Source organism: Oncorhynchus keta, chromosome 24, assembly GCF_023373465.1.
Source record: "Oncorhynchus keta strain PuntledgeMale-10-30-2019 chromosome 24, Oket_V2, whole genome shotgun sequence".
Taxonomy (NCBI): Eukaryota; Metazoa; Chordata; class Actinopteri; order Salmoniformes; family Salmonidae; genus Oncorhynchus; species Oncorhynchus keta.
In genome coordinates, this window is record NC_068444.1 from 6,449,126 (window position 1) to 6,463,292 (window position 14,167).

Consider the following 14,167-nt stretch of genomic DNA (forward strand, 5'->3'; position numbering starts at 1 on the left):
ACTTAACATACCCTTCCAACCTTAACTAACCTAACTACTTAACATAGCCTTCTAACCTTAACTAACCTAACTACTTAACATAGCCTTCTAACCTTAACTAACCTAACTACTTAACATAGCCTTCTAACCTTAACTAACCCAACTACTTAACATAGCCTTCCAACCTTAACTAACCTAACTACTTAACATAGCCTTCCAACCTTAACTAACCTAACTACTTAACATAGCCTTCCAACCTTAACTAACCCAACTACTTAACATAGCCTTCCAACCTTAACTAACCTAACTACTTAACATAGCCTTCCAACCTTAACTAACCTAACTACTTAACATAGCCTTCCAACCTTAACTAACCTAGCTACTTAACATAGCCTTCCAACCTTAACTAACCTAACTACTTAACATAGCCTTCCAACCTTAACTAACCTAACTACTTAACATAGCCTTCCAACCTTAACTAACCTAACTACTTAACATAGCCTTCCAACCTTAACTAACCCAACTACTTAACATAGCCTTCTAACCTTAACTAACCCAACTACTTAACATAGCCTTCCAACCTTAACTAACCTAACTACTTAACATAGCCTTCCAACCTTAACTAACCTAACTACTTAACATAGCCTTCCAACCTTAACTAACCTAACTACTTAACATAGCCTTCCAACCTTAACTAACCTAACTACTTAACATAGCCTTCCAACCTTAACTAACCTAACTACTTAACATAGCCTTCCAACCTTAACTAACCTAACTACTTAACATAGCCTTCCAACCTTAACTAACCCAACTACTTAACATAGCCTTCCAACCTTAACTAACCCAAATACTTAACATAGCCTTCCAACCTTAACTAACCCAAATACTTAACATCGCCTTCTAACCTTAACTAACCCAAATACTTAACATCGCCTTCTAACCTTAACTAACCCAAATACTTAACATAGCCTTCCAACCTTAACTAACCCAACTACTTAACATAGCCTTCCAACCTTAACTAACCTAACTACTGAACATAGCCTTCCAACCTTAACTAACCTAACTACTTAACATAGTCTTCCAACCTTAACTAACCTAACTACTTAACATAGCCTTCCAACCTTAACTAACCCAACTACTTAACATAGCCTTCCAACCTTAACTAACCTAACTACTCAACATAGCCTTCCAACCTTAACTAACCCAACTACATAACATAGCCTTCCAACCTTAACTAACCTAACTACTGAACATTGCCTTCCAACCTTAACTAACCTAACTACTTAACATAGCCTTCCAACCTTAACTAACCTAACTACTTAACATAGCCTTCCAACCTTAACTAACCCAACTACTTAACATAGCCTTCCAACCTTAACTAACCTAACTACTTAACATAGCCTTCCAACCTTAACTAACCTAACTACTTAACATAGCCTTCCAACCTTAACTAACCTAACTACTTAACATAGCCTTCCAACCTTAACTAACCTAACTACTTAACATAGCCTTCCAACCTAACTAACCTAACTACTTAACATACCCTTCCAACCTTAACTAACCTAACTACTTAACATAGCCTTCTAACCTTAACTAACCTAACTACTTAACATAGCCTTCTAACCTTAACTAACCTAACTACTTAACATAGCCTTCTAACCTTAACTAACCCAACTACTTAACATAGCCTTCCAACCTTAACTAACCTAACTACTTAACATAGCCTTCCAACCTTAACTAACCTAACTACTTAACATAGCCTTCCAACCTTAACTAACCCAACTACTTAACATAGCCTTCCAACCTTAACTAACCTAACTACTTAACATAGCCTTCCAACCTTAACTAACCTAACTACTTAACATAGCCTTCCAACCTTAACTAACCTAACTACTTAACATAGCCTTCCAACCTTAACTAACCTAACTACTTAACATAGCCTTCCAACCTTAACTAACCTAACTACTTAACATAGCCTTCCAACCTTAACTAACCTAACTACTTAACATAGCCTTCCAACCTTAACTAACCCAACTACTTAACATAGCCTTCTAACCTTAACTAACCCAACTACTTAACATAGCCTTCCAACCTTAACTAACCTAACTACTTAACATAGCCTTCCAACCTTAACTAACCTAACTACTTAACATAGCCTTCCAACCTTAACTAACCTAACTACTTAACATAGCCTTCCAACCTTAACTAACCTAACTACTTAACATAGCCTTCCAACCTTAACTAACCTAACTACTTAACATAGCCTTCCAACCTTAACTAACCTAAATACTTAACATAGCCTTCCAACCTTAACTAACCCAACTACTTAACATAGCCTTCCAACCTTAACTAACCCAAATACTTAACATAGCCTTCCAACCTTAACTAACCCAAATACTTAACATCGCCTTCTAACCTTAACTAACCCAAATACTTAACATCGCCTTCTAACCTTAACTAACCTAACTACTTAACATAGCCTTCCAACCTTAACTAACCCAACTACTTAACATAGCCTTCCAACCTTAACTACCCTAACTACTTAACATAGCCTTCCAACCTTAACTAACCTAACTACTTAACATAGCCTTCCAACCTTAACTAACCCTTACCAAAGCCTTCTAACCTTAACTAACCCTTACCAAAGCCTTCTAACCTTAACTAACCCTTAACATAGCCTTCCAACCTTAACTAACCCAACTACTTAACATAGCCTTCCAACCTTAACTAACCTAACTACTTAACATAGCCTTCCAACCTTAACTAACCCAACTACTTAACATAGCATACTTTAAACAGTTTACTATACTAACTACTTAACATAGCATACTTTAAACAGTTTACTATACTAACTACTTAACATAGCATACTTTAAACAGTTTACTATATATACTATCAACTATAGTGAAGGAACAAACATGAAGTCCTTTAGTGTCTATTTGAGATCCTTTGTCAGAAGAACAGAATAATCTCTCACATCAACCAGAGAGACCCAGTAGCTGTCAATGCAGTGCTTTGTGTGAACCTGTCACAGGAACTTAATCCTCATCAGAAACATGCTAGTGAACAGATGGAACAGACAGTTCTGATGAGCCCACCGGGCAGGGCACCATGTAGGGAATAGGTTGTAATTTGGGTCACATCCTAAGCCTCGATGATCAACAGTCACAGCAGGCCGGGATGAATGGATCAGCGTCAAACGCATGTATATCATACAGTGGGGAGAACAAGTATTTGACACACTGCCGATTTTGCAGGTTTTCCTACTTACAAAGCATGTAGAGGTCTGTAATTTTTTATCATAGGTACACTTCAACTGTGAGAGATGGAATCTAAAACAAAAATCTAGAAAATCACATTGTATGATTTTTAAGTAATTAATTTGCATTTTATTGCATGACATTAGTATTTTATCACCTACCAACCAGTAATAATTCCGTCTCTCACAGACCTGTTGGTTTTCTTTAAGAAGCCTCCTGTTCTCCACTCATTACCTGTATTAACGGCACCTGTTTGAACTCGTTACCTGTATAAAATACACCTGTCCACACACTCAATCAACAGACTCCAACCTCTCCACAATGGCCAAGACCAGAGAGCTGTGTAAGGACATCAGGGTCAAATTGTAGACCTGCACAAGGCTTGGATGGGCTACAGGACAATAGGCAAGCAACTCGGTGAGAAGGCAACAACTGTTGGCGCAATTATTAGAAAATGGAAGAAGTTCAAGATGACGGTCAATCACCCTCGGTCTGGAGCTCCATGCAAGATCTCACCTCGTGGGGCATCAATGATCATGAGAAAGGTGAGGGATCAGCCCAGAACTACATGGCAGGACCTGGTCAATGACCTGAAGAGAGCTGGGACCACAGTCTCAAAGAAAACCATTAGTAACACACTATGCCATCATGGATTAAAATGCTGCAGCGCACGCAAGGTCCCCCTGCTCAAGCCAGCGCATGTCCAGGCCCATCTGAAGTTTGCCAATGACCATCTGGATGATCCAGAGTAGGAATGGGAGATGGTCATGTGGTCTGATGAGACAAAAATATAGTTTTTTGGTCTAAACTCCACTCGCCGTGTTTGGAGGAAGAAGAAGGATGAGTACAACTCCAAGAACACCATCACAACTGTGAAGCATGGAGGTGGAAACATCACTCTTTGGGGATGCTTTTCTGCGAAGGGGACAGGACGACTGCACTGTATTGAGGGGAGGATGGATGGGGCCATGTATCGCAAGATCTTGGCCAACAACCTCCTTCCCTCAGTAAGAGTATTGAAGATGGGTCGTAGCTGGGTCTTCCAGCATGACAACGAACCGAAACACACAGCCAGGGCAACTAAGGAGTGGCTCCGTAAGAAGCATCTCAAGGTCCTGGAGTGGCCTAGCCAGTCTCCAGACCTGAACCCAATAGAAAATCTTTGGAGGGAGCTGAAAGTCCGTATTGCCCAGCGACAGCCCTGAAACCTGAAGGATCTGGAGAAGGTCTGTATGGAGGAGTGGGCCAAAATCCCTGCTGCAGTGTGCAAACCTGGTCAAGAACTACAGGAAACGTATGATCTCTGTAATTGCAAACAAAGGTTTCTGTAACAAATATTAATTTCTGCTTTTCTGATGTATCAAATACTTATGTCATGCAATAAAATGCAAATTAATTACTTATAAATCATACAATGTGATTTTCTGGATTTTTGTTTTAGATTCCGTCTCTCACAGTTGAAGTGTACCTATGATACAAATTACAGACCTCTACATGCTTTGTAAGTGGGAAAACCTGCACAATCGGCAGTGTATCAAATACTTGTTCTCCCCACTGTATATGCCAGTTAACAGATGTTTTTATCCAGTACAGTGAGTACATACTTCATTGGCACATCTATGAGCTTCCTGTGGGAATTAAACCCCCAACTTTGGTGTTGCTGAACCCATGCTTTCCCCCCCAACTGAGCCACAAAGGACCACCTGCAGTCATCATGTTGTTACTGTTATAGAGATAGTCTGTCTGGTGCTCCTCTGTCAGTACTGTTATAGAGGTGTAGTCTGTCTGAGGCTCCTCTGTCAGTACTGTGATAGAGGTGTAGTCTGTCTGGTGCTCCTCTGTCAGTACTGTTATAGAGGTGTAGTCTGTCTGAGGCTCCTCTGTCAGTACTGTTATAGAGGTGTAGTCTGTCTGAGGCTCCTCTGTCAGTACTGTTATAGAGATGTAGTCTGTCTGTGGCTCCTCTGTCAGTACTGTTATAGAGGTGTAGTCTGTCTGAGGCTCCTCTGTCAGTACTGTTATAGAGGTGTAGTCTGTCTGGTGCTCCTCTGTCAGTACTGCTATAGAGGTGTAGTCTGTCTGGTGCTCCTCTGTCAGTACTGCTATAGAGGTGTAGTCTGTCTGGTGCTCCTCTGTCAGTACTGCTATAGAGGTGTAGTCTGTCTGTGGCTCCTCTGTCAGTACTGTTATAGAGGTGTAGTCTGTCTGAGGCTCCTCTGTCAGTACTGTTATAGAGGTGTAGTCTGTCTGAGGCTCCTCTGTCAGTACTGTTATAGAGGTGTAGTCTGTCTGGTGCTCCTCTGTCAGTACTGTTATAGAGGTGTAGTCTGTCTGAGGCTCCTCTGTCAGTACTGTTATAGAGGTGTAGTCTGTCTGGTGCTCCTCTGTCAGTACTGTTATAGAGGTGTAGTCTGTCTGAGGCTCCTCTGTCAGTACTGTTATAGAGGTGTAGTCTGTCTGAGGCTCCTCTGTCAGTACTGTTATAGAGGTGTAGTCTGTCTGGTGCTCCTCTGTCAGTACTGTTATAGAGGTGTAGTCTGTCTGAGGCTCCTCTGTCAGTACTGTTATAGAGATAGTCTGTCTGAGGCTCCTCTGTCAGTACTGTTATAGAGGTGTAGTCTGTCTGAGGCTCCTCTGTCAGTACTGTTATAGAGGTGTAGTCTGTCTGAGGCTCCTCTGTCAGTACTGTTATAGAGGTGTAGTCTGTCTGAGGCTCCTCTGTCAGTACTGTTATAGAGGTGTAGTCTATCTGGAGCTCCTCTGTCAGTACTGTTATAGAGGTGTAGTCTGTCTGAGGCTCCTCTGTCGGTGCTTGGATCATCCATGTCTGACCTCACTGCTTGCCTACATGCTTTGGACCCTAAATGGTGAATGTTTAAAATGTTTGATAATCTAGTCCCGTGATTAAAAGTATTTCTCTTTGTGCTTTTTTACAGACTCAAGTCAATGGGCCTATGGCAGACTTTTTATTGCAAAGTAGGGACAACCCAATGAAGGCCCTTGGCATGGTCGCTGGTGTCATCAGCATATTGGTAGGGATCACTGTCTTGATCTCCACGGCTACGTTCTTGCGCAACACCAAGTCCAACAGGATAATGCCGGCACGTCGCATCGTCATCAGACGGAGACCGCCAAGGGACCGCAAGCCGTGGACTTTTAACGTACCGTTCCGTGGTAGCGGAAATGACTCGGCAAACAAGTTCGTTGTAGGCGACCAGGAAGCAGGGAGTGTCAACGTAAACCTCAACAACAAAGACGGCTCCCGGTGTTCCAGGTCAAAACCCAAGCCTACGCCCCCTAGAGCTCCCTGCCTGCCCCCTCCATCATGCCCTCCTCCGTCCTCCAACCCCAGGCCCAGTGAGAGGCCCCGGCACTGGGCAGCAGTGCCCACCGTCTCTGGGGGCCTGACCTCCACTGGTTCCAGGAGATCCAGCCAGAGCAGGGAAATCAACATCAGCTCTGACACTTCTAGGATCCCAGTCAGCTCAGCCCTGGTCTCTGAACTCAAAATGAGACTAGAGCAGAAAATCATTGAGAGCAACTCAAGCTATTATTAAATCTGATTGTTGTAGTGTGTTTTCACTCTAACCAATCTGTCAGTAATTGTCTCGACTTCTGAAGGTTACTCAGTCCTAGGATTGTAAAACTGCAAATGTAAAGGAAGGTTGAGGACAGCATGTTCATTTCCTTTAAAATGTTATTGACGACACAATTTCAAAGCAAGTCCTTTGTCAAAGCAATGTTGCAACACATTTTACTGAACCTATTTAATCCAACCACTTCTACATGTGTTCTTAAAGATGTTAACATCAAGTTGGATACTTAGGGCCCTGGTCCAGAATAGTGCAGTATTTAGGGAATAGGGTGCCTCTTGGGATGCAGCATTAGAAATACCTAGACATGTTTCTGCGCTGCCATCTTGAAGATCATGTAATGGGATCCTTGTTAGATAAATCTTTTGCATTGCTGCCATCCTGAGGGAAACAACATGTTAACAAGAATGTCCGAGGGGGAACTACTGAGCCATGTCTGAGGGAAGGATTACTGCGCATTTATGTGTATACAGAACTGAACGTGTGTTCCTGACATTTCCTGAAAAGTTGTATTTTATTTGCTTAAGATCATGCAATGTTTTCATTAATAGTGCTATAATATAGAATACGGATCAATGTGTAAACTATGTTGCCTGGCAAATGTACTCACTTTGACTTGTGCATCAAAGTGATAATGCAGCTAACGGTATAGAAGACTATAATCTATAAAATATGAGATATTCTTGAGAGGATAAATGCCGTTGCTTTTAAACATGAAGTGCTCATAGACCTCTGAAGTGACATTATTTTTATTTGATTTTTTTCTTTCTTCAATTTAAAGTTTTATTTCGTTTTCTTTAGTGTTTCAATCAACCAACAAAACACATTCCACATTCACAGATGTGACAGACTTTAAAAAAAAAATATATATAAAAAAAACAACTGACAATAATAATAAAAAAAAAATGTAAAAAAAATGTTAAAAAAATAAATAAACTTGCAGCAGCACTATCAAGGTTCTTGTTAGCTATTTCCAACCTTAGCTGAGACGACGAGCAAATAATTTGTTTTAACAGCACCCTACACAACATGGATCTGCTCATTTCCCCTAATCACCACATTCACTCTGTCCAATATGAAATATAGCTGAGTAGTGGGGACCAGAGTCTATCAAACTTGGTTCTGTCTCTTGCGGAGGTCATACGTGAGCTTTTCAAGAAGAAGAAAGTCAACAATCTGGTCAGTCCACATGTTAAATGTAGGAGAAGTATTAGTGTAGTGACGTTCTAATGGTGTTGGTCGTATTTTGAAGTAGAGACGATAGAGAGACGGTAGAGATAGATAGAAGATTCTGAAGCTCTTGTTTCAAATCACTTGCTTTTTCTTCTTAAATGATTTTGCATTTATAAAGGGTCATCTTTTAATTGGGTGGATTACTGTTGGATTGGTGTTGGATGGGTGGTGGATTACTGTTGGATTACTGTTGGATTGGTGTTGGATTGGTGTTGGATTGGTGTTGGATTGGTGGTGGATTGGTGGTGGATTGGTGTTGGATTGGTGTTGTATTGGTGTTGGATTGGTGTTGGATTGGTGGTGGATTGGTGGTGGATTGGTGGTGGATTGGTGTTAGATTGGTGGTGGATTGGTGTTGGATTGGTGGTGGATTGGTATTGGTGTTGTATTGGGGGTGGATTGGTGGTGGATTGGTGTTAGATTGGTGTTGGATTGGTGTTGGATTGGTGGTGGATTGGTGTTGTATTGGTGTTGGATTGGTATTGGATTGGTGTTGGATTGGTGTTGGATTGGTGTTGGATTGGTGTTGGATTGGTATTGGATTGGTATTGGATTGGTGTTGGATTGGTGTTGTATTGGTGTTGGATTGGTATTGGATTGGTGTTGGATTGGTGTTGGATTGGTGTTGTATTGGTGTTGGATTGGTATTGGATTGGTGTTGGATTGGTATTGGATTGGTGTTGGATTGGTGTTGTATTGGTGTTGGATTGGTATTGGATTGGTGTTGGATTGGTGTTGGATTGGTGTTGTATTGGTGTTGGATTGGTATTGGATTGGTGTTGGATTGGTGTTGGATTGGTGTTGGATTGGTGTTGTATTGGTGGTGGATTGGTGTTGGATTGGTATTGGATTGGTGGTGGATTGGTGTTGGATTGGTGTTGGATTGGTATTGGATTGGTGGTGGATTGGTGTTGGATTGGTGTTGTATTGGGGGTGGATTGGTGTTGGATTGGTGGTGGATTGGTGTTGGATTGGTGGTGGATTGGTGGTGGATTGGTATTGGATTGGTGGTGGATTGGTGTTGGATTGGTGGTGGATTGGTGTTGTATTGGTGGTGGATTAGAGTTGGATTTGTGTTAGATTGGTGTTGTATTGGGGGTGGATTGGTGGTGGATTAGTGTTGGATTGGTGTTAGATTGGTGTTGGATTGGTGGATTGGTGTTGTATTGGTGTTGGATTGGTATTGGATTGGTGTTGGATTGGTGTTGGATTGGTGTTGATTGGTGGTGGATTGGTGTTGGATTGGTATTGGATTGGTGGTGGATTGGTGGTGGATTGGTGTTGGATTGGTGGTGGATTGGTGTTGGATTGGTGGTGGATTGGTGTTGGATTGGTGGTGGATTGGTGTTGTATTGGTGGTGGATTAGAGTTGGATTTGTGTTAGATTGGTGTTGTATTGGGGGTGGATTGGTGGTGGATTAGTGTTGGATTGGTGTTAGATTGGTGTTGGATTGGTGGATTGGTGTTGTATTGGTGTTGGATTGGTATTGGATTGGTGTTGGATTGGTGTTGGATTGGTGTTGTATTGGTGGTGGATTGGTGGTGGATTGGTGTTGGATTGGTATTGGATTGGTGGTGGATTGGTGGTGGATTGGTGTTGGATTGGTGGTGGATTGGTGTTGGATTGGTGGTGGATTGGTGTTGGATTGGTGGTGGATTGGTGTTGTATTGGTGGTGGATTAGAGTTGGATTTGTGTTAGATTGGTGTTGTATTGGGGGTGGATTGGTGGTGGATTGGTGTTGGATTGCTCATTTAACTGAAGGGATCTTTTTGTTGCTTCAGTCAATAAACTGTAGAAATCCGTCACCCTAGATTAGGCAGATTAGCTAATAATTTATTTACACGTGAGTCAATATAATCACTGTTTCTCAAAATTGGCCATAAACTTGGTCAGAATTTTTAAGCATTCACTTCCACGCTGTGTACAGTATGTACACACTTTATGAAAAAGTTTTGGATACATAATGATCAAATATATTCTGTGTATGTACTGTATGTATGCTGTGTAACACATGCCTGTCCCTTTAGGTGAAAACTTTATATTGTCTTTATATTTCTCATTTTGAATAAATATTTGAAAAATAATTATATTATGTGGGGATCTAGTTTGTTCTTATGAACTAGATTTAAGTTTCAGAAAACAATAAATTAAAACTAGAACTACAGAAATATGTTTGTGGGAGTGTACTGAGATATCAAACGGACTGGACAATTATTTTCTCATTACACATCTTGGAAAAAAAACAATCAATGACTCCTCCATCATTAACACAAAGGAAAAACATCATGATTTATTGAAATAGTAACCAAGAAAAACAAATTGGTACATTTTAAGGCCATGTGGCAAACAATAATGGTACTACACTAGGGATGGAGGAGTGACCAGGCAGGTACTACAGTAGGGATGGAGGAGTGACTAGGCAGGTACTACAGTAGGGATGGAGGAGTGACTAGGCAGGTACTAGGGATGGAGGAGTGACCAGGCAGGTACTAGGGAATGAGGAGTGACTAGGCAGGTACTACAGTAGGGATGGAGGAGTGACTAGGCAGGTACTAGGGAATGAGGAGTGACCAGGCAGGTACTAGGGAATGAGGGAGGAGTGACCAGGCAGGTACTACAGTAGGGATGGAGGAGTGACCAGGCAGGTACTACAGTAGGGATGGAGGAGTGACCAGGCAGGTACTAGGGATGGAGGAGTGACCAGGCAGGTACTACAGTAGGGATGGAGGAGTGACCAGGCAGGTACTAGGGATGGAGGAGTGACCAGGCAGGTACTACAGTAGGGATGGAGGAGTGACCAGGCAGGTACTAGGGATGGAGGAGTGACCAGGGAGTTACTAGGGATGGAGGAGTGACCAGTCAGGTACTACAGTAGGGATGGAGGAGTGACCAGGCAGGTACTACACTGGGGATGGAGGAGTGACCAGGCAGGTACTACAGTAGGGATGGAGGAGTGACCAGGCAGGTACTGGGGATGGAGGAGTGACCAGGCAGGTACTAGGGATGGAGGAGTGACCAGGCAGGTACTACACTGGGGATGGAGGAGTGACCAGTGAGGTACTAGGGATGGAGGAGTGACCAGGCAGGTACTGGGGATGGAGGAGTGACCAGGCAGGTACTACACTGGGGATGGAGGAGTGACCAGGCAGGTACTACAGTAGGGATGGAGGAGTGACTAGGCAGGTACTACAGTAGGGATGGAGGAGTGACTAGGCAGGTACTAGGGATGGAGGAGTGACCAGGCAGGTACTAGGGAATGAGGAGTGACTAGGCAGGTACTACAGTAGGGATGGAGGAGTGACTAGGCAGGTACTACAGTAGGGATGGAGGAGTGACTAGGCAGGTACTAGGGAATGAGGAGTGACCAGGCAGGTACTAGGGAATGAGGGAGGAGTGACCAGGCAGGTACTACAGTAGGGATGGAGGAGTGACCAGGCAGGTACTACAGTAGGGATGGAGGAGTGACCAGGCAGGTACTAGGGATGGAGGAGTGACCAGGCAGGTACTACAGTAGGGATGGAGGAGTGACCAGGCAGGTACTAGGGATGGAGGAGTGACCAGGGAGTTACTAGGGATGGAGGATTGACCAGGCAGGTACTACAGTATGGATGGAGGAGTGACCAGGCAGGTACTACACTGGGGATGGAGGAGTGACCAGGCAGGTACTACAGTAGGGATGGAGGAGTGACCAGGCAGGTACTGGGGATGGAGGAGTGACCAGGCAGGTACTAGGGATGGAGGAGTGACCAGTACTACACTGGCAGGTACAGTGACACTGGGGATGGAGGAGTGACCAGGGAGGTACTGGGGATGGAGGAGTGACCAGGCAGGTACTGGGGATGGAGGAGTGACCACTGGGGATGGAGGAGTGGGAGGTACTAGGGATGGAGGAGTGACCAGATAGGTACTGGGGATGGAGGAGTGACCAGGCAGGTACTACAGTAGGGATGGAGGAGTGACCAGGCAGGTACTAGAGATGGAGGAGTGACCAGGGAGGTACTAGGGATGGAGGAGTGACCAGGCAGGTACTACAGTAGGGATGGAGAAGTGACCAGGCAGGTACTACAGTAGGGATGGAGGAGTGACCGGGCAGGTACTAGAGATGGAGGAGTGACCAGGCAGGTACTACAGTAGGGATGGAGGAGTGACCAGGCAGGTACTAGAGATGGAGGAGTAACCAGGGAGGTACTACAGTAGGGATGGAGGAGTGACCAGGGAGGTACTACAGTAGGGATGGAGGAGTGACCAGGCAGGTACTAGGGATGGAGAAGTGACCAGGGAGGTACTACAGTAGGGATGGAGGAGTGACCAGGAAGGTACTAGGGATGGAGGAGTGACCAGGGAGTTACTAGGGATGGAGGAGTGACCAGGCAGGTACTACAGTAGGGATGGAGGAGTGACCAGGCAGGTACTACAGTAGGGATGGAGGAGTGACCAAGCAGGTACTAGGGATGGAGGAGTGACCAGGCAGGTACTAGGGATGGAGGAGTGACCAGGCAGGTACTACAGTAGGGATGGAGGAGTGACCAGGCAGGTACTAGGGATGGAGGAGTGACCAGGCAGGTACTACAGTAGGGATGGAGGAGTGACCAGGCAGGTACTACAGTAGGGATGGAGGAGTGACCAGGCAGGTACTACAGTAGGGATGGAGGAGTGACCAGGCAGGTACTAGAGATGGAGAAGTGACCAGGCAGGTACTAGAGATGGAGAAGTGACCAGGCAGGTACTAGAGATGGAGAAGTGACCAGGCAGGTCTGGGCAGAGGAGATATAGTCGTTGTTTGTTTGTGTCTGTCAGTTATTGGTATGTGTATGTTGGAATTTGATTTGAAAGAAGAAAAAATATATATTTTGTGTGCTGCAATAAATTATGAATAAAGTAAATAAAATAAATGTTTGTGTCGATAGGTACAGTACTGTACGTCATTATTCAGTTCAAGCACGCAAAGTCTGGGATTCAATCAAAGATGTGTTGTAGTCAAACCCACCTCAGTCAGTTCAGTAGTCAAACCCACCTCAGTCAGTTCAGTAGTCAAACCCACCTGTCAGTTCAATAGTCAAACCCTCCTGTTAGTTCAGTAGTCAAACCCACCTGTTAGTTCAGTAGTCAAATCCACCTCAGTCAGTTCAGTAGTCAAACCCACCTGTCAGTTCAGTAGTCTAACCCACCTGTTAGTTCAGTAGTCAAACCCACCTGTTAGTTCAGTAGTCAAACCCACCTCAGTCAGTTCAGTAGTCAAACCCACCTCAGTCAGTTCAGTAGTCAAACCCACCTGTCAGTTCAGTAGTCAAACCCTCCTGTTAGTTCAGTAGTCAAACCCACCTGTTAGTTCAGTAGTCAAACCCACCTCAGTCAGTTCAGTAGTCAAACCCACCTGTCAGTTCAGTAGTCAAACCCACCTCAGTCAGTTCAGTAGTCAAACCCACCTCAGTCAGTTCAGTAGTCAAACCCACCTCAGTCAGTTCAGTAGTCAAACCCACCTCAGTCAGTTCAGTAGTCAAACCCACCTGTCAGTTCAGTAGTCAAACCCACCTGTTAGTTCAGTAGTCAAACCCACCTGTTAGTTCAGTAGTCAAACCCACCTCAGTCAGTTCAGTAGTCAAACCCACCTCAGTCAGTTCAGTAGTCAAACCCACCTCAGTCAGTTCAGTAGTCAAACCCACCTCAGTCAGTTCAGTAGTCAAACCCACCTGTTAGTTCAGTAGTCAAACCCACCAGTCAGTTCAGTAGTCAAACCCACCAGTCAGTTCAGTAGTCAAACCCACCTGTTAGTTCAGTAGTCAAACCCACCTCAGTCAGTTCAGTAGTCAAACCCACCTGTTAGTTCAGTAGTCAAACCCACCTCAGTCAGTTCAGTAGTCAAACCCACCTGTTAGTTCAGTAGTCAAACCCACCTCAGTCAGTTCAGTAGTCAAACCCACCTGTTAGTTCAGTAGTCAAACCCACCTCAGTCAGTTCAGTAGTCAAACCCTCCTGTTAGTTCAGTAGTCAAACCCACCTGTCAGTTCAGTAGTCAAACCCACCTCAGTCAGTTCAGTAGTCAAACCCACTGTTAGTTCTGTTAGTTCAGTAGTCAAACCCACCTCAGTCAGTTCAGTAG

General features: G+C 43.9%; 1 protein-coding gene across 1 annotated transcript in view; it reads left to right on the top strand.

The window, feature by feature from the left end:
• The window catches only part of LOC118371027 (cadherin-related family member 1-like), a 67,810-nt gene extending 59,518 nt beyond the window's left edge, over positions 1–8,292 (top strand). Inside the window, exon 18 of the mRNA XM_052477432.1 lies at positions 6,176–8,292. Coding sequence (XP_052333392.1) covers positions 6,176–6,796 — 621 coding nt within the window. The 3' untranslated portion in view covers positions 6,797–8,292. The remainder of the gene's footprint in view (positions 1–6,175) is intronic.
• Positions 8,293–14,167: the final 5,875 nt, after the last annotated feature.